Here is a 26,719-nt window from a genome sequence, read left to right as displayed (position 1 = left end):
GCGGCGGCGACACCGCCGAACCCCTTTCCCCCATCCCCACCACCACCATCATCACCATCATCATCATCATCATCATCACCATCACCACCACCACCACCACCATCATCATCATCACCACCACCATCATCATCACCACCACCACCTTCCTCCCCCCGCCCCGCTCCCCTCCCGCGGGGGGCGGTGCCTGTCGCTTTAAGCGGCGCGTGCCCGCGCGCGCGGGGCGGGGCGTGGCGGCGGCGCGCGCTTCACCTGCAGCCCGGAGCGGGCAGCGAGCGGCGGGCGCGGGGCGGCTGCGGGACCCGGCCCGGCTCGGCGCCCTCCGCACCGCATCGCACTGCCCGCCGGGGACATGAGGCCCGGCCCGAGCCGGCGGCTGCTGCTGCTGCTCTTCCTTCCCGTCTGGGGCTCGGCGGCGGTAAGTGGGGCGCCCCGGGGAAGCGGGCGAGGAGCATCCCCGCCGCGGCTCCTCCGCGCTCGCCGCGGCAACTTCGGGCTCGGGTGTGAGGATGGCGGTGGCTGCGCGCAGCTCCTGCCGCTGCTCCGCCGTTTCGGCTCCTTTTTAAATTCTAAATCGCCGCTGTGCAGTTTTAAATTGTTGTTTTTTTGAGCCGGGGCTCAGGTGCCGCCGCGGTACCGGCACAAGTTGCCCTCCGCGCTGCGCCTCGCCGGAGAAACTTCGGGGGCAGCGGCGCGTCCCGGAGCGGAGCCGCTCCGAGCCCCGCGGTGCCCCCGCGGCCGCGCCGCGCTCCCCGCCGAGCCCCGCGGAGCCTGCGCCGCGCTGCAGCGCGTAACTTTTTATTTTGACAAGCCCTAGACCCACCGAGCGGACCCGGATCGTGCTGGGGGGTGATGCTCTGAAAAGTTCGCGATTTTTAGGGTTTTATTCCCACGCCGCCTGAAATTGAGAGGTTTCTGTAGAACATCAACAAGCGCCTGAACGCGTGGCTGCAGTGTTACAGAGCGAGCCGGGTGGCTGCTGGGTTTCGGGCTTGGTTGGCTGCAGGAACAAGAGCCGCTTATTCCTCTGCCTCAATCCCCCGGTGCCAAGTTGAATCTGTGAGGATGTCCCGAGCCCTGGGGAGGCTGGTGGGTGCGCAGGAATAGCCCCGATGCCCTCTCGTCTAGCGAGCATCGCTCTAATAACGGGGCGATCTCAGATTCAAAGCCCGCTATCCTCGGTGAGACCCTTTGAAATGTTTCCTAATGGCAACATCTTGCCAGCCACGGTCAGAGTCCAACAGAGCCGCCGCTTCCTTGCGCTTCCCATGCAGTAGCTGGCATCCGTCTCCCGAGCGTGATTTTAAGCCGAGTGCATTGGCTTGTGTTCTGCTTACTAAGCTCATCCGAAAGGACCCTTCTCTCCGCTTCCCTTCCGTCTGTCTAATGCAGCGCTGTCTGTGTGCAGGAGTGTTTCGGGGGACCCAGGGGGGCTGCGATGCTCCCCCGGGGAGGCAGGTGCACGCTTGGAGTTGCACTTTGCCGGGGAAGCGCCGCTCCCGGTCCCCCGGCTTCAGTCGGCGCTGCCGGGTCTGGAGGCGTCGGAGGTGCCGCCAGCATCGCTAAGCGATGCTCTGGCTGGCTCTGCCGACAGCCCGGGCGCGTTAGAAATCCCCTGCCACCAGCACTTGTTAGTGCGTAAATCACCTGGCACTCGCTAGGCATAAATCACGGGCTTGTGTGCTGTCAGCGAGTTCCTTTAGAGCTGGGGTCTGGGACCTTCCCTGCCGGGGAATCCCAAGGAACCTGGGCTGCTGTGACTGGACTGCCCTGTCCCTGTGGCGGGGGCTGGATCCTCTGCACAGTCCAAAGTTGCAGCTGAGTGTTTAGTTGGCTGCTTCCCTCTGGGTGCTGGCACGTTGTGTGCGAGACTGTGCATGGTTACGTTTTTAATTGGGATCCCCTCCATCCCCGCCCACTGCCGGGGCAAGTGCAGAGCCTGGAGGGTCCCAGAGGCAGCAGCAGGCAGAGCCTGGGATGCTGCTGCAGGGTGAAGGGGAAGGAAGGGTGTCCTCACCGGCTCGCAGGATCCTGTGTTTCTCCCTCTCCCATCCTGGGGTCTGCCCAGTTTCTCAGTAGCAAACCTCAGTGATTTGGATGTTGCAACATCAGGCCTTTGCGTGTCTCCAGTTCGAGCACAGCGCCTTGATGAATTGCTGCTCTTTGTTTCCTCCCCTATTCTGACAGTGCCCAGTATTCCAGCCTTCCTACAAACAATGCTCTCTTGTAGTCAGGCAACTATTGCTGGCCCATTTTATTTTTTGCAGCTACAGTGTGGATCCCCTCCAACAGATAGGCACTCTAACACAAGCAACTTCTACGTGCACACTGCTTTACTGTTCAGGTTTGCTCATGCCTAAACACTTCATCATTGGGTGCAAAACGTTTTCCCAAATGACAAAAGTCATGGTGTGCATTTTCCTTGTTTTGTTTTTGCAGGCACACAATGGGGATCTTACAGTTAGACCCACATGCAAGCCTGGCTTCTCAGAACAAGACTACACAGCATTCATCTCCCAGAACATCAATGAAGGGCAGAAGTTACTCAAAGGTAAGTGGAATAAAAAGCTTAATAGCTTCTGCAATAACTGTATTTTCAGGAGGTGAAAGGAGGCTTAAAGATGCTGGTTTTGATGGTGAAATTGTCTGCAGAATTATGTTTGTAGGAGGATGAAACACTAAGTGGTTTACCTGAGCACAGTTTTGAATACAGATGAATCATTCCAAGTCCGCGTGCTGTCTGCTTCAGGTGGATTGTTTGTTATACTATGCGAGGTCATCACTTCACTCTTGAGTCTCCCACTCCCACCCTGTCTGAAGGAACTCTGCATCTGATATTTTAGAAAGTATTTTTATGTATGAAATTCAAAGATCCTTAAATTATCTCTGCTTTGAAATGGATGATAAAGCAGACGTTGTTGTTGGAAATGTGGTAAACAAGCCTACAGACATTCTGTTCACAAATGTGGCATTCATTTTCATTACTGCCCCACTGACAACATGAAAACACAGGCAAAAAGAAACTACCAATTAGCTTTATAGTAATTGCAGGATTATAACCACTTTTGTGATTGTAAACTCTAAGATGTCTTCGTAATCCAAATAACAATAGATTATCCTGTGTATTGATCTGTCTCCCTTTCAAGTTAAAAATAATTAAACTTTATATTTGCATGATACAGAAAAATATTTTATTCCAAGAGAGTTTTTGAAGATCAGAATCCCCTCCCAGCACCCCAGGAAGTTGGGAGCACATCAGGACTTGGTGCTCCTCTCCAGGCTTTATAAACCCTTTGCAGTGTTTTCCTGAGCACATTTTGCTCACATGCATGTCTCTCTGCCAGAAAGCTGGGATTTCTGTGTTCCTCCAGAGCAAACACCTGCTCCGTTACTTTGATTTTTCTCAGAAGAGGGGGAGAGTTGTCAGTGCTCTCTCTGGCTTCAGCAGAATCCAGGACTGGACATTTTTGCTCTGCATGAGCTGGCAATCACTTTTCTTTCTGTGCCCAGTTTTCTTAGTGTTGCTGTTCAGGAATTCTCTTGACTGGCCTGGCATTAATTAATAGACCTTGGGGAGTTTATTTTTAGTTTGAAGGGTAACCAAAGAGGGAATTGAGATGGACAAGCCCAAGAATATGCAACTCTAAAGAGACCAAATAGCAGTAGCTTACACACTTTGTAGCAATTTTTCCCAAACGTGAAGGCGGCCTTACAGGTCAGTCTGGAAACTGAGTAGATTTCATGCTCTTTTAGCTTTGCAAATTATTTGATAAAAAAATGTTCTCTGAGTACTGTAGAAAGCCACATCATAAATACATTTGCTCAGAAGAGTGTTTTTCAAGTTCAGTGCTTGATATATTGTGCTGTGTTTATGGAGGTGGACAACAGGGATGGAGCAGAAGGGTCTGTTTTGAGGCATTAGATGGCCGGGACTTTCAAAACAGCACACTGGCTGTCATTTCATTTCTGGTTTAACTGATAATTTTTAAATATGAAATTATATTTACACAGGCTGTCAAGTTGATTTGAATGAAAATATATTTCTATTTGATTTTATCCTTTAGGGACCAGTTGTAGTTCTACATTAGTCATGGCAAACCTGCCTCTGATTTAAGGCTGAACTCACCCTGGGGACATTACGTATCCATGCCCCACTTGTAAGATTCATGTCCTGGTAACATTGTTACAAGTTCTATGATTTATAAGCATTTTCTCAACAAAAGGAGGAAGAAAAAAGTGCAAGCACTGTGTTTGCTAATAAGCAAACTATCATCTTTGCACCTTTTAATCTACAGTCAAATACATGCTGTTGTTTATCATAGGAAGCAAATATATGTAATTAATTTATACAATAATGGGCGAGAAAATTCTTCTTCATGCCTGTGTTGTTCTTTATATATACTCTAGCATGTAAAATTGGTAGTTTTCCAGTTTAGGTTTAATTTTACTTCCTAGCACTTGATGTGTCTGAAGCATAAAATGTTTATCTCTTTCTTCCATCTGGGTGAAGTATTGTACAATAGTTCAGACCAAAAATGGGTTCAGATTGCTTACATTATCATGTTTGATAGATTGACATATGTACTATTTCACACCATCTTACCACGCAAAGCTTTGCTGCCAGCTACCACCATCTTATTCATCAGCATTCAGTAATTCATCTGCAGGCCAAATGGGACTGTTTGCCTGAGCAAAAAAAAAAAAATTAAAAAAAAATGTAGGCAGGAATTCACCTGTCAGTGCTTTCATGGAATTTGGGGGGCGGAAAAAGCGTGTGTGTAGTTGGGATGGCTCTCGGGGGATTTCATGGAGCAAACATGAGATTTTTATGGATAATACTCACCTTGTCCTTAGAAGGAGAGGTGGGCAGTCCTGGGCCAGTTTATACCTAAAGGTTTGTCCGTCAGAAATCAGGGAGCATGCAGACCTCAGCATGGTGGTGAAATTCCTCCACACAGGGAAGTTTGGATGTTGCATGGCTCGGGATGAGCTGCGTGGCAATAAACTCAGCATTTCCCCTTTAAGCTTTGCAACATCCAGCTCTCAAATGTATGCACTGTTATGAATGCATCAAAATGAAAGTGTTTATAGTATTCTAGGTTTGAATCAAGTTAAACAGATAATGACTGCTTATAATTGGTTTATTCCAATGGAAATAGCTTAGCCTTAATTTGACAACAAGAGCTTTTACAGAGTCATTGTTTTATTATAAGTATGCCGTAAGCTATTAGCTACTACTTTGTGGTTCATCTTATTTGCCTGAGTCAGCTCTCTAACATGCTCAAAAACATACAGATTCTAGCAGGAGCTATTTGTTACACAGTAATTAACTTGTTTATGATAAATGGATGGGAGAAATGTCACGGCATTTTGTTTTATGTATAAATGAAAAGCATCTGCATTCTAAAAATTTCATGTTAATTAGACTTAAAATAGTTTTCCCCAGTAGTGCCACAAATACCACACACTGCACATCACTGCCAACACTGTGGCCTGATGATGGGGTGTGAGCTGAGGTGATTTGTGGAGCCATTGCCTCCCTTAGAAATGCCATCACTGCATCTCTTAATGAAAGTTACTGGGGTGTAATCTGTTCTACTTTTTTTTTCTTGGTCTTTGTTTTTGTTTGCAGGATAATAAACTTAATCTTGATCACTGATGCATGATAATGTTTAAGATATGTTCACTATGAATTTTCTTCTTTAGCCTAAGGGAAAGATCTCCATGTCTGCAGTATGGCAGAGGATGATTGCGGCACAGGGATCTTTTCCTCTTTGTTAATTATTCATTTTAACTGATCATGGTGAGAACATTGGTCCTGAGGGGTGGGGAGCAGGGACATGTAGGGCTGCACTTCAGTTCAGCAGTGTCCCAGGGGATCTGATTCCTGATGTGAACTCAGTGTTTGGGAGTGATGATCACCAGTGGCCTCTTGGGGAAGGAGGGAAAGAAGGAGTAGGATGCTGAAAGTGGCGTGCAATATGATATTCTTGCTATTGGCTTTATGCCCTTTTTTACTTTTTTTTTGGTAGTGTTTTTTAAGATGATAATTAACAAAAAAAGATGTTTTTCAGAATTAGAAGTTTGGGTTTAATTGGCATGCTGTGGGGCTGTGGCAACTGGGAGTGGGGGGAATGGTATCAGGGTGTTGAAGGTATTATTTCTTCAGTGTAGTCCCACCACAGCTCCAGCGCCTCTCAAACACACCTAAACAAAACAACTCACAGCAGACAACACAAGCAGATGAGAAGTACAGCCACTTTTTCGTTTTCCTGTGCATCTCTTCATCTGCAGTGATTCACATTTCTTTGCCCAGCCCAAGCAGGCCTGTGCTGATGGAGCAGGGTAACTTCACTTGCATAGGCAGCTACATTTGGGGACAAGTGCGTGGCAGCACTGTTTATTTTCATAAGGGAAGATGAATAAACTCTGCCAGCCTGTTCTGCTCTAAGCAAGTGTATGAAACCAAAGGTAGCCAAGCTCATGCAAATGCATAAAAATGTAATTGCTTCCATTCTAGGATTTTTACTAGCATGATTTTTGGTTAAAAACAAACAAAATTCATACAAGCTTTATTGAAGTATCTATTTTTTCTTTTATAAGAGTTCACTATGGAGACCATCTCTTGTAAGTTATTTAGAGGTAGGATGTTATTCACAGTCCAAAGCTTTTTGTTCTCCCCACTGAGGTTTCAAAACCTCCATCCTTTTCAGCCCTCACCACATCCAATATTAAAACTTAGGAAGGCTGTGAATAGTGTTTAGAAAGCATTGACTGCATAGACCAAAGAACCCCAGCATCCACAATCCCCTGGGATAGTTTGGAACAGTGTAGATGGTGTAGGCTTCCCACTTTTCCTGGGTTTAGAGTCCAGAAAATACCCAGGTATCCCTCTGCTGTTAATTTTGACAGGAGCTTGATTCCCACAGGCAGGTCAAGGTCTATCTGTGGAGCGTATGAGGGGATGTGTGAGGCTTCCCCTGCCCACAGTCATGCCTGTGTCTTCCAGGTGCCCTTTTGTGTCTCCTGCGGGTGCTTTTGGAAAGGGAAGAGCCTGAGGAATGTTGTTCTGGTGTTTGGTGGGGTTGTTGAGCACCTCTTGAGGATTCCTCGGTGCTTGCAGCAGCTCTGCTGCAGCCTCCTGGAACAGCCAGTACCTTCTCCAAGCTGCTCAGAGTTGAAAAAAACAGAGAGGTTTTTCCATTCATGTTTTCATTATTTTCTGGTCTGTGATTCTGCATGGAAAGCAGTTACTGAAGTTATTGTACATGTAATTAGCTTCACAGTTCCCTAATAAAATCTGCAAGTAGGAGAACATCTATTGGGAACCCAGGACTCTTTGCCTTATCTTCCTTCCTTCCTTTCTTGGAGGAAGGAGAGGCAGACAGGCATCAGCTCCCTGAGTTCAGCTTGTACATGCTCCAGTGAAACTGCCTCTCAGAAAACACTTCTCGCATTCTGCAGGACAACTTCTTTTAAAAGCAGCTTCTTGTGATGGGCATGTTGCAAATCAAAACCATAATTTCCATCATGAGTTCCAGGGGAGACCCCAGAAAGAGCTGCTGCAGATTGGGGAACTGCTGATGCCTATGTATTTTTAATGTTGTTCTTCAGATCTAACTTCTGACACAAAAATGATGTTTAAGATGACATTTTTATCTAAATAAAATTGCACTTAATGAGACTGGAGTAGTCAATAACACTCTGTAGAGTTAATCCCCTTACACTGTTTAATAACTGTATATATTGCTTTCTAGTTCAGAGCTTTGAACCAAATTCTTCAAACCCAAGCAAAATTACTTTTTTCTGCATTCTGGGGAGTTAACTGATTTTTATCTGAATAAATCTGCTTCTCCAACAACAGATTTGAAGCTTCTCTCTTTTTTCAGGGATTTGTCTGTTAGAGAATTGCACTGCTTCAAATTAGGCACTCTAAATAGGTATTAAGGAAGAAAATGAAACAATAATTTCTGTTGAATAATTTATTCATTTCTTTATTTATGCTTAGGCTTTTAGGAAATAAGCTATGTCTGGAACAGTATCAATTAGTTATTTATTGTGAAATACCTGTTGTTTTGAACTCTAAGCTGATCATTTTAAGTCTTTTAAGGTTAGAAAATGTTAATTTTAAAGTCAGTTCTTTGTACAGGAATTGACTGTCACTGACAGAGCTCATGAGCTCTGATCTCCCTGAGCAGATGCTGAAAGCATTCTGGAAATTACGGTTTTTGCATGTGGCAATTCAAACTTATTTATTCTAGCAGTGAAATATTTTCTTACTTAATTTTCATTGACCTAATGCCAGTTCTCATCACCTAATTTCATTGATATTTATGTGCAGGCCTCCTTCTGCCTTAATTTCTACTCTGGAAATGAGTCTCATGTTTTTTTAGAGGGAGCTTATTTCGTTGCAAACTGAAGGAGGGGAAGTACTTGGTTTGACAGCAGCATGGGCCATGTGCACAGCTCATAGAATATTTTAGCAGTATAGATAATACTTAAAAGTCTTATTTGAAGGGCAAGAAGAGATTAAAACTACAGAGGATAGGATTTCATTGGAAATCTGATGCTTAATGTTTCTCATAGAATGAATTTGAGTAACATAAGGAAAGAAGGGAGTTTCTGTTTGATTTGAGGTTACTGGTATATTCAAAATTAGGGCCATTGCTGTATCAAGTGGAATTTTTTATTTTCAGGCAAATGGAAGTAGTAAGAGCTAAGACTATAAAGTGCTGTTTGAAAAGCAAAGTCCAGTCCTTGCCTCTGGGATCTCCAGCTTTGAGTGCTTTGACAAGGGGGTTGGGATGAACCTGTGCCAGTGATTCCAGACAGATTTCTCCAGGATCCTGATGTGGAGCACTGCAGGAGGAATTGACCTGTGTCCCTTTTTGTGTATGTAAACCTTTTGTGCTCTAGCCAAAGCTTCTGAAGAGGATTTGGCTTCACATTCAGTTTTCCTTTTGGTGCCTACATGAACCCCAGGGTTGCTTTTCCAGGTAAAACCCAGAAGTATCCTTGGCCAGCCCTGCCTGGGCTTACTGCTCAGGATGCCGTGATATATTGATATATTGATATTTTGTTTTAATATTTATTTATTAGTATTTCTGAAAGGAGAGGCTGAGAGTGCTGGGATTGTTTAGCCTGGAGAAGAGAGGTCTCAGGGGGAGACTTTGTCATTGTGTATAAATTCCTTGTGAGAGTGTGTTGAGATGAGGTGCACAGAGCAAGGGCAGAAGAAAATGGGCACTGACACTGCAATGCAGGACATTGCACTTAAATGTGGGAAGAAGCTTTCAGTGTGAGGGTTGTCACACTGGGAGAGGTTTCTCAGAGGCGCTGTGAAGTCTCTGTTCTTGGAGATACTTGGAACCCAAGTGGACATGGTCCTGGAGCCTGCTCTGGCTGGCCTTGTGCTGAGCAGGGACTCGGGCAAGCAGCTCTGCAGCCTCCACTGGGCTTTGACCCTGGCAAGCACTTTGCAGGGGAAGAGATGAGAAGGCAGAGGGATGAACTGAGCTTTTCCGCAAATACAAATCAAACAGCTTTAAATAAAAACATTGCAACAGCCTGCAAAACATGATCCTTACTGGGAAATCATGTTTCTTTAATTTCTTGGAAGCACAACCTCTAAAGAGAGAATAATTGAAACACCAGGGACCAGCATTCAGCTGTTTGCTTCCATTAATGTCCAGACTTAACCTAGGCAGAGTTTGTCTCCTGGCATAAGGAAATGTTACACTTATATTGAAAAAGCACTCAGTTTCCTCTTTAGTTTTAGTAGAAGGAAAGAGAACATGCAGAGTTTCTGTTTTCCCAAAATGTTTGTCTTACAACCGGCTACTTTGTTTCTTTCAGGAGGATGTTTGTTTCCTGAGCAAGTTCTCTGCAACATGAAAAATACTTGGGTTGAACAAGATCTCTTTTTGCCACAGGCTTGCGATTTTTCTTGTTTATGTTCATTATCCCTAATTTATTTATTAATTTTGGATTGCAGTTGCACAGAGGGAGTGGGAAGTGGCAAATGTTCTGGCATATGGGCTGCACTGTCGCTGGGAACAGTCAGCCGTGCTCGCTGCCCTGTGCCTTGTGACCCCAGGCTGCAGCATCCAGATTCCCGTTTCCTGCTCCCTTCCAATACAAAATCCTAATGATTTTTTGCTGTGCCCTCACTACTTTGCTGCTGCTGTTCCTCCCCACTTGCCAGCATTCTGTAACAGAGAGCCAGTGGCAGTAATTCAGCCTGTGCTGGTTGTGCTGCTGCTCGGAGGGGTCTCATCAGCTGCAGCCCATTAACATGAGCGTGGTAATGGCAGCCGCTGTGTGCAACGCACAGTGGGGGTGTTGGAAGCTCCTCTGAGGACCCTGAAGATATGTATGGGCCACCCATGAAGGAGGAAAAAAATAAAATAGATGCCCTTTCTGCTTTGAAAGGAGCCAGTCTGTTTTCATTGATACCCAGAAGCACTGCAGTCATTAAAGGCTATTACTATGCCTATTATAAATCACAATTTCCTAGCAGTTCAGAGGTTAGTCACAAAAATTACTTTTAGTCTAAAATTTTCTTACACTGGGTTTGTCCTGTAGTAATTCCAGTCCTTCTTAAAATAATTATGAATGTAGCAATTATCTAAAGAGAAACAGTCAAGATTCCAAAAACTGTTGCATACAAAGCTGTGTATCAGTGCTCTCTGTCAGTTCATGTCTAGAGAATCATGGAAGGCAGGTCAGTGAAACAAATGTCTGTTACTTCACCATGTAGCAAGAAAAGCATATTGGAACTACTGGTATATGAAAGAAAAACATACAAGCTTGGGAAGATGGTGGAAAATAAAGAAATTGCTCCATGTGATAAAGTGCAAGTCAGGACTAGTTTAAAGTATAAAATTTAATCACCTGTTTGTTCCTGATCTAGTCAGTGGGGGTGAATAGATAATTCCATATAAATGCCACAGTTCTGTCAGTGAGTCTCACAGATGTCACTGAGAGCTGTTTGTGGTGTCTCCTGGGTCTGTGTGTTGATGTTTCCTGGACTCAGAACCAGGGCTGGAGGAGTCCAGGAGGATTCTAGTGCACACTCCTTCCCCAGGGCATGAGCAGCTCCTTTGGAACAGGTTTGTCCCTGATGGGGACTTGAAGATCTGTTGGTGGGGACCAAAGCCACTATATTACATTGCTTCCCTTCCTCTGTGTTTAAGCTGGAGCTCTCTTGATGCAATTTAAACCTGTTTGTATTTGTCATAGGCACAGAGAACAGTTGCTGATTATTCTTCTCCCCCCAACACACTTGATATTTTTTCAGGTTCTGTAGGCTGAACCTCTCATTTGTTCCCTTTTGTGTGTTGTGCTTGGCTCCCTCCTCTGAGCCCTTATCTTTGCTACTAACTTGATGCTCCAGGTTGATGTGACACTGCCAGCCACGTCTCACAGTGCTGAACAGACAGGGAATATTACTTTGCCTGTTTTGCAGGCAATACTCCACTAGATTTATCTAATGTGATGATTGCTTTTTTTCTTACAGTATGATACTGTTGACTCATGTTCAGCTTGTGATCCAGTATAACCTCCCACATCATTTTTTGATGAACTGCTACCTACCCAGTCATTTTCTATATGTGTAGTAGATTAATCCTGCTGAATCGTGTTACCTTGCTCCTCTTCTGTTGAATTACATGTTATTTTCTTTTATCATCAGCCTTATCTAACTGGTTGGGATTGTTTTGAATTCTTGTCTTGCCACCCAACAGCGTTGCAGTTGCATCCTGCTCGTGCATGGCTTGCAGATGTAACAGACATATGCTGCATTCCTTTATCTGTTCTGTTAATAAAGGATTGAACAAACCCAGTTCAAAACAGGCTGTGGCAGAGCCCATGTGACAGAGCCTTCTGCTCTGACCATGCACCATCAGAACATGCTCTGGGTAAAGTTATTTCAATAACTAAAGTTGAAATGGTGCCTTGGTGAACTGAGCCTTTAAAGCCTTCATGTCATCTGTCTGGGATCTGTAGGACCACAATTCCAAATGTCTTCAGTTGTCAGTACTTCTCCTGACTTTTAAGGGAATTACAAACACTGGGACCTTTGAATTTTCACCATCTACATTAAAAGCCTAGGCTAGGTTCATGGAATTTAAGTAAAATGCTGTTGCTCTTGGAGGGGAAGGACTGCTGCAATTCTCTGCCCACTGGGTTGTTTAAATGCCCCAACTCAGCTGCTGGACCAGAGGTGTGTCCAGGCTACAGGACAAAATTTTCAGGTTGGCTTTCCTCTGGATGCTGGAGGTCTGCTAATAAAAGACATTTTTATTGACAGAGCTGTTACTAATCCCAATGTGAGCTGAAAAAATGGGATTAAATTAAAGTTGAAGCAGTAAATGGCACTGTTGTACCTGTATGTGGAGTATGGACTCTGGTATAATCTATTTCCACTGCTGGCTGGGGATTTCCACCTTTCCTGTGTTCCCATTTCCCAGTTCATCTTGGAAGGTGTGGAAAGCAAGGTGTTCACCCTACACAAACCAGCTGGGTGTTGCACTGCCTGTTTTTACAGATCTGTATTATTCACAGACCGTTTTAGGAGGCCTAGCCCACACTTAAATATTTTACAGTTTAGTATCTCTGTTGAATTTTGCCCATCACGCCTGTGTGTTTTGGTAACTGAGGAAAGGCAGATGCCTGCTGCTCCCTGTGCTGGAGGAAGAGATTCTCTCTGCTGAAATCTTCTGGAGCATCTCAATTTAGAGGGGGAAAAGAGCTGGGCTAGAGAATTTCCAGTGGTTTGCTCCCAGTAAAAGTCCTTCCCTGGGGAGGCAGAGAAAGTCATTGTTTCAGACCCCGTGTGCCCTGCTACTTATCTTTTAGGAGCCTGATGTTGCTGGCTGGTTGCTTTGCTCCCTTCAAAACAGGTTTACACAATTACACATGAAAGGCAACTGTTCTGCTCATCTCCATAAGCCTTAAGTATTTTTATATTGTGCCTGAATTATTTTGGAAATTAAACTTTCACTTGTTTACCTTTTTATGGGCTTCGGAACATTTTTCAGTTGATTCATCTTCCTTTTGGCTCTCTGTAGAGGATAAAGCAATGTGGGTAAATGGCATTATATAAAAAAAGGATTTTTCATGTTGTTTGGATTTTTCCTTTGCCTGTGGAGAGAAGGGACAGGTTAAGGATGAAGAAAAATATGTGTATGGTTGATAGGATGAAGGAGAATCAATAGGTCAAGGCAAGATTTGGAGTGATGAAATATTCAAGGATTGCAACTATCAAAAATGTTTGGATTGCACCCAAAGATTTCCCCATCCTCTTTTCAAACTGCACAAAGAGACCCTCATCAGGACAAGTTCAGTGATCTCTGGAACGCTGAACTCTAGATGCCTGTTCAAATAACTGAATAGGAGATTGATTATCTCTGAGCAAAGTTTACTGAAAGATTTTTCTGCTTTTTTTTTGTTTGCCTGGAGTCTCAGATATAAGAGAAATTCAAAGTTGAAAGGCTGGTTGCTAGATCTGCTAACAAGCAAACTACTCCAGTTGTACTGGTGGTTTTGAGACCTCCTGATGAGAAGAAAGGCAGGAGGTTTAGGCTGGGCAGTAGCAGAATTTCATCACCATGGAGGTCGTTAAACACTGGAAGAGGATGCTCAGGACAGTGGTGGAGTCACCATCCCTGGGGGGATTTAAGAACCATGAGGATGTGGCACTTGGGGCTGTGGGTCAGTGAATGGTTGATGATCTCAGAGGGCATTTCCAACCTAAGCAGTTCTGTGAAGCCCCCAAAGAAGGGCTGTGTGGGCAGTTAGAAATGCCTGGGTTGGTGTTAGCAGAGGTTTAACCCTCCCTACTCACTGAGCACACAGGGCATGGCACTGAGGCAATTCCTGTGAGTGCTGAATTAACTGTGGTGTTTTGGCAGAGATGAGGCGTTTGACCAGAATGAATTTTCCTGGTATTTTCAATAAACAAAAGTTTTATTTTCCCTTTCTGCTGGAAATTGAGACATAATGTTGTCTGTATCCTGTTAAAGAGCAGCAGAACCGAGCAATGGTGGCAGAGCCGATTTTACCTGTGCAATAATAGAGCAAGTTTCATTGCCTGGAAGATGTGATGATGAAGCAAAGTTCTGTTAATGCAGCAGTTGTGTCCTTTTGCAATGCACCTGTAGGAGGGAGAGTTCAACATCTGTGGAGTGGGGCTGTTCTGGAAAAAAAAAAATAGAAAATTAAAATAAGGGTGGGAGGGAAAAAGAGATGTGGATGCCTGGAGCCCTGGGGACCCCACAAAACTGCTGGGCCAGGGCTCCTGTTGGGTCTGGACAACACCAGAAATGGTGCATATTATGGAGACTTAAAGCAAAGGCAATATTTCTGCAACAGTTTATTAACAGTCTAAGTGGTTTTTTGACCTTTCATCTGCATCGGGGTCCCTTGTGAGCAGTCTTTTATTGCAGTGTATCTGTCTGCACTTCCAGGAGAAATTTGTAGGGAATCCACTCACTGAGAAATCTGTTCTTAGGAGAGCTGTCCTGAAAAAGGAAAAACAAAAAACCAAACAAACCTGGCAACAAAGAATAAAGAAAAACCTCAAGGTTACATATCAAAACCTGTAACACATGCTCAGAAAGAGTTAATATCTGGTGAATGTCAATTAAGTACTTCCTCAGCTAATAAATAGCTTAGGAGGTATAAAATGTAATACTCCTAAAATTGCAGAAGCCTTTGAAGAACACGTTTAAATTGGACTCGTTGGAAGAAGGAGATTTAAAACTGACCTGTTCAGAGGTGAGTGGTGAAAAAGGTACAATGGAAAGAGGCTGCATTTCTTCAACACAGAGGCATTTGGGCTTCAGTTTTGCTTTCCTGAGGTGGCTTCTTGACCAGTTTATTTTTAAGTTCTTGTGTAACACGTCAGCTGAACTGCACTGGTAACAGTGGCCTGTTTATTTATGGGCCTATTTTCAAGTGTTTCTCAGGGCTCAGCTGGGCTGGGAGTGGGTCACTGTGCCACAGAAGTAGCTTGAAGAGCATCTGTGTAGTTCTGCCCGTGGCCATACCTATGGGTCCTGCTCACTTTCAGTCTTAAAGCATCAATCTGTTCCCCATTTCAGGATCTCAGGCACCAGATTCCCACTTTTCTATTCTCTCCCCATCATGGTCATCTACAGGAAACAAGTGAGATGTATGCACGTTTCTGAGGGTGGTTTTAGGCACATTTTCCAAAGTTTATAATGGATCTTTCTTTGAGGGGTAAGCAGATGAGCAACAGACAGTGCTCTGAGGTCACAAGACACGTTGTACTCGTTCTGAGTTTATTTGGAAATCAGAGCAAACCAAACTTTGCCTAGTTGGCTTGCTTCCTCAGGAGCAGTGCCCCCTGGTTTTTTCCACTTGTGTGTTTTTTCCTAATCCCAGTGGCAGTCATTGTTTTGGCACTTGCAGTTAGGAGAAGAAATTAAGTAATACATGGCATTTATTTTGGCGCTGGTTGTGACTCATAAATAGGGATAACATCTGTGCTGATAGTTTTTTGTGATATATAACCAGACTGACTGAACAAAGTTTTCATTTATTGCTGTTCTTTTGCCATTGTTATATTTAGGGAGCTCCAGTGTAAAGAGTGAAAATATTTGCTTATGTATACTTCTTGTGTATAGATCAGAATTTATATACATCCTGTGAATTTCAATTTGGCCACTGTACCTTTTTAAACTAAAAATGGCTTATTGCCATTCCCTGAGCCTAAAACTTTTTCAGGATCCTTCCCAAATCTCAGTCTCTTGAAGCTCATACTGCCAAGTCTACACCATTCTTTTAATTAAAAGACCAAAAAAGAGAAGTGAATCTTCCAGTGGATGTAAATCCTTATAATCCTGAAATGATGTAAATCGGTGCAGCTCCTTAAGTCATTGGAAGTATTCTGACTTACATCTACTGAAAATCTGGCACATAATATTCCTGCTGGTCCTTTCTTTTGCCCAATAGTTGCTCTACACAGAGTTGGCACCGTGGACAAAGCACTCTCTTACGAGCTGATAGAGGGTGGCACGGCTTCCAGCACTGCTGATTCAGCACAGCAGAGGCCATTTTCCTGATCTCTTTGTGAGTTAGATTAAATTACTCTGCAAGCTGGACTGGAGCCACAGGCCATAGTTTTACAGCCTTATAACATGGTATCCTAGCCCATGGCATCTGAGAGGTCTGGCTGTGTGTAAAGCTCTTCTGCTTCGCTGCAGAGGATTTTTGGATTTGGTGATTGGTCCCTTTGTGAGGCTCACGGCAGCAGGACTGAAAATATTTTGATTGTCTTGTTGAGATACACTAAAGTGGGGCTCTTTTAATGGAAGGAAGGGACATCATGGGGATCAAGTTAGTATGAAAACTCCACTGTGTGTGTTTGTCATGGCAACGTTTCTTTAGATTTGCCTTACAGAAATGCAGGATAATAAATAACGAATGCAGGATTTAATGAATATAACGCAACAGGAGCACCACTGAGGCTGGGGGCTTGTGCCATCAAAGCTGTTCCAGCTTACCAAAAGTGGGGGAAATCCATTTCCCTTCGTGTCTCAGTACAGGTACATTTCTGATCTAATCTGAGCAGGTTTGGAGTTGAACCAAGGGGAGATGCCCTTTGTGGTGAGCTGTGCCCCGTTCACATCCTACAGAGCTGGGATGCCTGTGACTGCTGTAACAGGCGCATGGGCAGAGGCAGAAGCATGTTTTCTGTTCTCTGGCAGCTGCTGGCTTTGTGTATTTCCAAAGCAGAGCCAGCTCTGCTGGGCTCTGCAGTTGGGCTCCACGACTGCTGCTCGCAGTGAAATTGGTCCGACTGTCTTTGGCCAAGTAGTGCTCTCGCTCTGATTTACCCTTTCCCCTCCAGCCCTCATGATTGCAAAAGGGACTCTGGCAAACGGAGAAAGCAGCTGTTAACGAGGAGAGAAAAGGTCAAACGGATCAAGTAAAAGCCACCCTGCTTCCAGGATCTAAGCTGATCCTGTCCAAGCCAGGTGTTGGAGTGAAGTTGAGATCAGGCTTAAAGAATTTTCAGCGTAAGTTTAGAAGCTTCACTCTGTCCCTTCTCCCTCACCTGACTTCTCATCACGTTGTTTTATAGCTTTAAGGGGCTTGCATTATGTCAGGATGGGCACCCCACATGTGGTTATCTTGGAGTTGCATTATTGCCTTTCAGATTTAACTCTGTAGTTTAAAAATAAAAAAGAAAAGCACCACCAGACAAAACCCTCTGATTTTAATACAAAGCTGAATATATTTTTGCAAATAAAAAGTATTCTTGATTCAGAACATCAGGCAGTAATTCTCTGGGTGTGATACAGAGGTGAAGTTCATGTTGCTGGTTTCAGTGCAAAACCAAAAGTGGGCAGATAGGAAATTCGTTTCTGAGTGGTTTGTTCTATTTTCTGAGCCCCAGTTCAGTCTCATGGACTCGGGTAGAGCTGCTGCACAGAGGGTTTATCTATTGATTTCTGAATGTATTGTGCTGTTAATCTAAAACCTCTTTCCCCAGTGGAATTTCTATTCAGAAGGCTCTAGCCAAGCTCAAGAAAGTTATTTGATTTGGGAAGTTTGAAAGAATAATAAAAGAAGGATTGATGCAGTTGGATTTTCATGAGCTCAGTCTTCTAGTAAAATAGACAGGCTGCTTCCTCCTGTGTGTGTCTGTGGTGCTTGGCTCATTATTTAGGAGGAAGGCAGAGTATGGAGATCACTTAAGTTTTACTGTCTGAGAATTTGCAATTATGAAACTTGTTCAGAAGAAAGTAATGAGAACAGTTTTGGTGATATAACAAAATATAAAAATTAATGGGTTAGTGTGGCTTTATCTTTCCATAAATTTGTGTGCTTTATTTCTTAGCAATTGGGCCTTTTCTGCTAATTTTTAAACTACTAAAAAATTTAGTGCCAGTATTTGGGAAATCCAAGTAATTTCCCCATAAGACATATGTGGCAAGGGAATTGCACCATATAAACCAGGGAACTTTGTCCCTTAGATATTTCCTTTATAGGAATACCCTTTAAGCACTGAAGATCAACTAAGCCTTTTAAAAGAGCTGTGACAGGAGAGAAGATGGTGCTTTATGAATTTTCTTGTTATTAAAATATTCATTCCTTTTTCTGAGAACTGAATATGGGAATAAACAGTCTTGTGTTACAATAAAAAAAATCCCAAAAAATACTTTTTGCCTTTGAGTGCACTGGTGTTGTCTGTAGTGCAAGAGTTAGGGAAGCAAACAAATGAGATGAAATTGGTGGTGAAATGAAATGAAATAAAATTGAGAGGTTGTTTTGGCTTTTTGGGACTAAGGTCCTGTCCAGTTGAAGTCAGTTCCCTTTGACTTCCCAGTGCCCATAGCTGGTCCAATAATAGGTTTATTCTGTGTCATTAGGATGTTGTCAAGTTAAGGAAGGTGGACCTGTATCTAAAAAGGGTTTCCTTGTGAGTATTCCATCTCTCTGGAGCACTGTAGTTTATTAGACATGATTATTTCTTCCTTGGGTTTGGAAGCACACTTGTTGCTCTTATTTATGCAAAAAATGCAGCTCTCTGGAGGTATGTGATTAACCTGAGGCATTATTTCATTGCAGACCCAAGTGGGAAGCTGGTAGTTCAGAGTATGCATGAAGAATTACCTGGGTATGAGGCAAAATGCTGTATTAACTGTGCAGTTAGTCTTTGTCAGCAGCATTCAGAGTTTCTTCAGCCCTTGTGGTGAGTAACCTAGCAGAATTTTTTGGTGAATAGTTCAATTTGCTTAAATGGACTGATTTTCTTGAGTAGGCAGAAAGTACATCTTATTTCATGTCTCAGATTTAGTTCAAATGAAAGGCCAAATCCAGATTTGACTTGTGTTTCTTCCCAAATGTCTGTTTAAGCACTGGGTGAATAGGATACCCAGGATTTGGCTGAGGGAGCTGTTCAGAAGGACTTAATTTGCTGGAGCTGGGGTAAAGAGTTGCATTTAAGACCTGTCTAAAAACTCAACTTTGAACCAGATGGCAAACAAGAGATGCTTTTTTTCCCTTTTTTCTTTTCACCCCCATGTAGAAATAAGCGCTTTAGAATATCTGAAACATCTACCAGTATCATTTCACTGCTGAGAATTGGGTAACTGTGTAAAATTATATTGACCTGAGGGGATTGAAATATAGAAGTGGCCATGAGCTTAACTGTGCAGGAATCAAACTGTTTTACTGATAACATTTTATTGATTCATCTTCTCTTGGTGTTACAAGTAGCCTGAAGCCTGGCAAAATGAGCTGGCAATGTTTCTGTGTTGTGGACGTTGCAGTATTGCAGCTCTTCATAGATATTGAAATTTTATATATGGGCTGAGAGCTCACGTAATTATTGTGATTTGTAATGACTGAGACTGCAGATGGGGCTTCCCAGAGGCTTCATTTCAAGCTAGATAACTGGTAATTTCTCTTTTCTGTTTAAGAATCTGTTGTCCCTCCTTTTCTCTGCAGCTGCTGAGGTTTTTCTCTGTGAAAAGCTGAACCGTATCTCTGACTTAATGAAGATGCGTAAAATGACTGAAATTGCCTTAACAAGGCAGTGCTCTATACAGAGCAGCAATGAAAATGTGTCTTGCTGTTTGCAAGGGATACTTTGTCTTTTTCATAAAGGAACTGTGGTTTCCCAACATATTATAAAAATAATAACAATAAAAAATATCCTTCTTATGACAAAGCTTTAAGAAAATGAACGGCTTAAAAGACCACAATGGCAGATTGTGAGTTCAACCTGCATGTGTTGACTAATTAAATTCTTTTGAAGGAGCTAATTTCATGTATTTTATTTAATGAAAGCTTATTTAAGATTTTAATGATGTGGGTCTTTTCTCTTCAGTAGAATGCCATATTGACTCATGACATATTTTTACACAGGCTTCATTCTGCCGTGAACAACAGTGGTTGGAAATGTGAGTGCTTGATAAAGTATCATTAAATTAGCTTGTTGTAGTTGCAGATTTTTATTACGCTCCTTCACCAAGATATGAATTGATCGTGTTGTACTTGCTGGTTTTAAAGGTGCAGCATTGTTATTGATTATGCTACTTTATCTCAAGTGTTTCATCAGCCTGCTGGCAGGCTGGTTCCCTCTACAATTTTAGAAAGTACTGGCTTTGTGCATTTTTTTAAAAAATTATTCTGTGCCTTTTGTCTGTGTGCATGTCTTTTTCTGTTGTAAGTACCCTAAAAGAGATCCCCTTTTGGGGTTGTACCAAGTCCTTGTGCTCAGCAGCTCTGCTCTGTCCTGGGGCTTTGGGTGCTGCTGGGGGGAGGTGAAACAGTGGGTGTCCTGTGTGGAAGCACTGCTGGATGGGCTGTTGTCCTCAGCTGATTTCCAGGGAATTAGTTTAGAGATCTACCAGTGCAAAGGGAAAAATCAATTCTGCTCAAACTTTATCGCATGTACATATGGAACAGGGGTTTCATCTGTTGGTGTAATTGTTTGTAATGTGATGTATTTCACAAATAAAGTCAGAAAAACAAGAGCCTACATCTTGGTTAGTCAAAACTTTCAGATATTTTTCCACGTTAACTTGAGTAGTGGATTTCTTCTACAAATCTTGGAACTCCCAGACCTATTTCAATACTAAGTGTATTGGAAACGGATTGCTGTCAAGGCTTGTCCATCTAATTAAATTCCCTTATTAGCACCAGAGCTGCAGTCTTCCAGAGAAGACATTAGTTGAATAATCTTTCCAACTTATCTAGGTTAAAATGAGATGGCCTTTCGTAAAATGCTGAGTTGAAAGTCCAGCAACAAAATATGTAAGTTCTAGTCCCCCTTTTTGTGTGATCTGTGGTAATTCAGTATATTCTTTAAATATAAATTGGTATTTCAGCTGTTCTGTGAAATGTTTTCAGACTTCAACTATCACAAGCTCTCGATGCCACGAGGACTCTGTCACCTCACGCTTCAGGCTGAGGGCAGTCCAGCAGTGATGGCTTTTATGCATTAATAAAGATTGTCATGATTCATTTTGGCATATGCTTAGCCAAATATAAGAACCTTCTTGTCACAAAGTCCTGATGATCCACAGAGGTTGTTGTATCCTTGCGGAAGAAGGGAATATCAAGATTTTGACAGAGAACCAAAGCACTCGAGGTTTAGTAAGAGCCCTGATGGATTTTCCAACAGGTGGGGGGTCTTGCCCTTGGAGGGAGCTACCAAGTGAAATGAAATATGCTTTGACCTTTGAGCTTTGCGAGTGGGCATTGAGTGACTCCCAGCAGATGTGCCTTAGCCTGGTAGAATCCACTGACCCTCTGGAATGTGAGAGCATCCTGGAGTCCCACTGCCCCTCTGCTCCCACGTGGGAGGGCAGGGATGGTGCTGGTGGGAATGCCTTGTTTCCTCCCAAAAATGGAAGAGAAAAGTGTCTTTGTGTCAGACAAAAGACCCGCAGTAGCTCGGGGTTGGGAGTGGAGAGCTTCGTAGTAACACTGAGCAAGAGATGTTTAAAAATTGCTGGAAGTTTCAGGAAACAAGATATTTGTGCTAATTAGAGTATTTGCCTGTCATCTTTATTCACTATTTAAATAACAAAAAGCCCTTGAGTGAAATCAAAGCGTGGTAGAACATATTTCTTGAGTCTCCTTGATCAAAGCTTATAGAAGGAGGGGAATACTGCTCATAACTATTTCCTCAAATTCAGATGTGAGATACATTCTGTATTGTAGTCCTCTCTGTGGAGGACTTGTGTATAACCTGTGGCAAAGTGGTGAATGTCTGTCAGGTATCAGACATCCTGCTCCTTTCCAGGTGTGCATGCGATGAATTACTATTAGTTCTGTAAGGATGTGACAGAAATAAATGTCTTCAAATTAAAACAACCCGCAAACTAAATGTGTAATTTTTTGTTCTTACTTATTGACTAATCCTGGTTCAGTTGTGCACTTGTCTTCCTCTGTATCTACCTCTTGATCTTTTCATAGATTGCAAATAATCTCTGAGATGGAGATCACCATTTTCCTGGCCTGAGTTTATAAAGCAAATGGCATAGTGGGATCCTGGCCATGTGTGGGGTCTCCCAGCTTTTATCTTGAAGTCAATAATTAATAAAACAAACAGGAGATGCCTTTGGGTGGCTGTTCAGTCTCCTGCTCAGATGATGTTTTAGAGCAGGGTGATACAGAAATCAGTTCAGGTCTTTTTTGGTGTGTTATTTTTTGGTTTTGGCTTGGAGTTTCTGTGTTATTGTTGTCTTTAAGGACGTGGATATTTTCAGAAAGGGCAGGAGAAAGGCACCCGCTAGACCTGAATAATTTGAAAAGAAGATTCTTCAAGCTTGAACATCTATGAATGGGAGGAAGTAACAGAAGAGAAACGGAAGCTTACCCCTCTCTGGAGCCAGGTGGGAGGCAGTGGTCACACACACGGCCTTTAGAGCGGACAGACAACCCGAGCTGGCTGGGACACTGCCCAGGTCAGCACAGCTGCTCCTGAGGCACTGGAAGTCTTCCCTGTCTCGTGCACTCCTGAAGGAGGAGAGGAAAACGCCAAGGAAAATGGAAAAAGCGTGCCAGTATCATGACATGAGATAAGGGGAAATAATATCTGCAGTGGCAGCGCTCATGTGCTGTCAGCCACTGATGTGCCTCTTACTCCATTCTCAACTTCATAATTGGCACCGGAACATTTAGCAGAAACCAGCTGATTTCTTTGTTTCTTTTCATTCTGTGCCTTCTCGATAAGGGAATGAAAGGATTCCTCCCTAGATATGTTATTCAGATGTCGACGTTGAGGCTCATTACAGAACCCAGCACAGCCTGCTGAAGAGAACAAAGCATCAGCGTGATGCCCCATCTGATCACCCACCCAGACACTTTTGTAAGCTCGGGAATACCATCAGCCCGAAGGATTTCCTGCTGTGGGAGTTCCTCACCTGTGCTTGTGTAGCTGACTCCTTCTGAATTTGCAAGCCACAAATTGTGTCACTTCTGCACAGGTGACTTTAAAGGATTTTTTAAAATTCACATCCTTTAGTCCACTACTCCTACATCACGTTTTAAATAAATTGGTCAAATCAGTTGGAAGAACAGTAGTCAGAATGTGTTTATTAATCTGTAAAGAATAAAGATGAAGGTTCAAATTCGGATGCTCTAAGTGGTCTTGGACTGGCCACAACCTGATTTTTAGGTCTGTCTTTTGAAACTTGTCACCATTAAAAACTTTAACTAAATGTCTTTCAAATTTATGGATTTTCTCTTCTTTCTCTTCTTTGCTTAGCTAGATGAATGCTTAGAGAAGGGTGTGCACTCCTGCTCAGAGGCATGCCTAAAACTGGAGATGAAAAGGAGCAGGGGGAACTAGGAGAGTTGTTAAGAGTCTGCTGGGTTTCAGGAATAGTTTAATTTATGGTGATAACTTCTCTTCAGCAGTTGACTTGCTGTGACCTTAAAGAAAGCTCTTGCAGACGGAGCTTTCACTATTTCTGGGAGAAGTTATGTACTTGGTGCATGTGTGTTTTACTGCCACAGATGGGTCCCCCTGAATTTGGAGGCCAAAGGCAGTAGCAGAAGGTTACGAGATGGCACTGCTGCATAGTAAGTTCCTAAAAACAAACACAGCAGTTTTTACCAGCACCCTGTAAGGTCTGGTTCAAAAGATATTTTAAAACTGTAAAAAAAAAAAAAAAAACAAAAAAAAACCACAAACACACAAGAAAAAGGAAAAAAGGATGTGTTTGCTTGCTTGCATGCAAGTATCCCTGAAAAGTTGATGGGTTCATTTTTACTTATTTATGGGCAAATTACAGAGGTGCATCTGTTCCTTCTCTGTATACAGCCAGGCATCTCAAGTTCCTAAGATACTTTTTGACATTCTTTGAAGATTTAATGCCAGGTGGAAGATCAGTTAGAATTACAGATATCCTGAACTTTGAAAATAGTGCTTGTGCTGAAAACTTTTTTACTTTTGCTCCCAACTTTAATGAGGCACAGTCTGAACATCATAGTAACTCAGGCAGCAGAAAGGGGAAAAAAAAGCCAACCCGGCAATTCACAAGAAAATATTTTCACGTGTTTACAGTAGAGCCAAAATATTTGTGCTGTGTTTATTAAATTCAAATGCTTAGAACTATGTCATGTTATAAAAATAGTATTACTGGAATAAAATAGTAGCCTGCAAGTTAGATATCTGAACAGGGAACACTCAGCTGGAGTCCAGTTTTTACAATTTTTACAAGTTGCTTATACTGCTGTCAGTAGAGAGGGCAAATAATTGCAGATAAAGCTCTCTTTGCCTGTTATTAATTGTGAGAGTTAAGAAGGTGTCTTTAGATAGCAAACAGCCTGATTTGCATGTGCAGTCAGGTACCCTGTAGCCCTTCTACATCTTAATTGTGTCTGCTAAGGGGGAGTTTTGGTTTAGAGATCACGCCTCTAAAAGTGGAGAACACCTAGACTGTGCCTCACTGGGATTTTGCTTTGTTTTGTCTTTTTCCCTTAAATTCAGTCACTCGTTCAAGTAAATGTATATATACACTCTCTGAAAGCATGGCCTGAGGAATCTGACTCTGGCCATCAGTTAGTGGATTTTGCTTAGTAATTGTTTCATCTATTCAATACTATTGAAAATACCCTTGAGCAGAACATAGCTGCAGGGGAACAACACTCTAAAGCAGCGACCTAATTAATGAATCTTATTGCCACTTAGATGAGCATTATACAGTTGGCCTTGGCTGTCAGGATGGATCTGTTCTTGTGCCATTATGTGTTTGTCCAGGAAACTGGTGCCATTATTAGAGAAAGGAATGAAGTGGGATTGGGGAGTTTGGGTCTGTGGAGGCAGCAGGTTCACTCCCAGCGTGCAGTTGCCCTCCTGGTGGTACAGGTGTCACCGGCATCTCGTGCCTGCGTGGGACAACAAATGAGTTCTCTTGGCTTTTATCTTGGTAGCCATGACCGAGATTTTTCACTGCATTCAGAGGACATGAAAACAAAGTAATCACAGCCAGAGTCTGAAAGCAGGCAAATTGTTTTCATACAGTAGAAGGGAGAGCAAAACAGAAATAGGAAAGGGTTTTCTTTTACATTTAATATTAAAAAAAATCAGAAGCTGTTGTGTGTGTCCAGAGAGCACCTGGGCTTTTGTGGATGGTGGTGTGGGATGTTTGTCTCCAGTAGAGTAATTCGAGTGGCAATACCTGCTGGTGATGTGCCTTTTCTGAAGATCTTTTGAAGGAAGTTTTTTTATAACTAATTCTAAATTCCTACCTTTAAAAGTATTGAATGCTATGTTTGGGACCTGTATTGCTGAAATCATTCTACCAACAAAAAATGTAGCTCTGGATGCAAGTCAGAGCTTGTGTTTCTCTTTGAAGTGATAGACAATTTACTGAGTGATCAACAAATAAAAATTCCAGGTTGCACCAGCCCATTTTTTGATGTCCTTCCAACCTTGGTTATTCTGTGATGCTGTGGAAAAAGGCAAAAAGACTTCTAAGAACTTTCTGTTCTATCAAGGACTACAATAACTTGCTCTTCTTTCAGAAGATCTTTTCTGAATGATGCTGAGCCTTTTGCAGAGCCCAGTTCTGCAAGTCCCCACTTTCACATGGCTCCTGTGCATATGAGACCCCACGTTAAGGACTCCCATATTGCTTATAAATCCTTTAACTTTCTGTGGTGTTTTAAAATGTAATTTTCTGCTTCTCAGTGGAGACACGGAAACCTGTGATTTGCCTTAGGAGACCTCTTCAGATAAAATAGTTTTCATTAGTAAATTCCTCTGATGGGCTTATGAACTTTTAATGTGAGATCATCACTGAACCTTTTTTGTGTTCTCTGAAGTGACCTTGGCACGTGGTGAGTTTTGATCCTGGAGCACCTTTCCTGGCTTGCATGTTGGTGATTAATGTGGCAGCTTCTCTGCTTCAGCCTGTTCCTGCTGCCCCCAGCTCCTGCCTGAACTGCTTGGCCTGGCACAGATCTGCCTCACTTCTGCCTTCCCTTTATAGCTGCTTCAGGCATTCCTTGTCTATGTTGTGGTGTCAGCTCCTTACTCTTTTTTTTTTTCCCCCTTTTTTTCCATGTAGGGCAACACATGAGCACACCTCAATGTGAAATTTTCTGAAGAATTTTTAATGCCTGCAAGTGGCACTTGAGTGGCTAATTCCAATAACTCCGGCAGTCAGTTGATGAAGCATTCTTTGCCTTATGATTTGAGTAATAGAAGTAGTTGCATCTGTGGTTATATATCAGAAAAATAGCTTATCCAGCTCTTTTCAGTCCCTGTGATTCATTGGATGTGGCCACAACACTCTTTAGTGCTGGTCAGTCGTTTTCAAGTCAGTGAGCATCTGGGTTGGTCATTAGCCAGCAGAGAAATCAATTAGGGCTGGTGGGGTGTGTTTGGAGGAGAGGATTGAAATACAAGGATTCTATTGATCCATTGTCCTGGATAATCAACATCCCCACAAGCAGATCTTAAAGCTGTGTGAGGACTCCATGGAAGTTCTTTTCTGCTCTTGCACCTCTGTTCAACCAAGAGCGAATCCTCCAGTCAACAAAGATGGCAACTCTCTGAGGTTCTGAATTCCAAACTTTGATAAAGCAACAAGCTAATTAATAAAGCATAAATTGTTAGCATTTTTCTGTGGAGCACTGCCGAGGATCCATTATTTTATTTAGTGTATTTGTCTTAAAGTGATTATGTTACTAATTATAAGGCTCACTAGTCTGTTTAACAGGAGTC

General features: G+C 42.9%; 1 protein-coding gene across 2 annotated transcripts in view; it reads left to right on the top strand.

Annotated features, from left to right (window-relative positions):
- Positions 1-233: 233 nt before the first annotated feature.
- Positions 234-26,719, top strand: part of CDH4 (cadherin 4) — a 420,603-nt gene continuing 394,117 nt past the window's right edge. For both annotated transcript variants that reach the window (XM_069034053.1, XM_069034054.1), the window contains exons 1-2: positions 234-415; positions 2,437-2,548. In XM_069034053.1, coding sequence (XP_068890154.1) covers positions 350-415; positions 2,437-2,548 — 178 coding nt within the window. In that variant the 5' untranslated portion in view covers positions 234-349. The remainder of the gene's footprint in view (positions 416-2,436; positions 2,549-26,719) is intronic.

The sequence above is a fragment of the Aphelocoma coerulescens genome, chromosome 20 (genome assembly GCF_041296385.1).
Source record: "Aphelocoma coerulescens isolate FSJ_1873_10779 chromosome 20, UR_Acoe_1.0, whole genome shotgun sequence".
NCBI lineage: Eukaryota > Metazoa > Chordata > Aves > Passeriformes > Corvidae > Aphelocoma > Aphelocoma coerulescens.
This window is presented reverse-complemented; position numbering and strand designations above follow the sequence as displayed.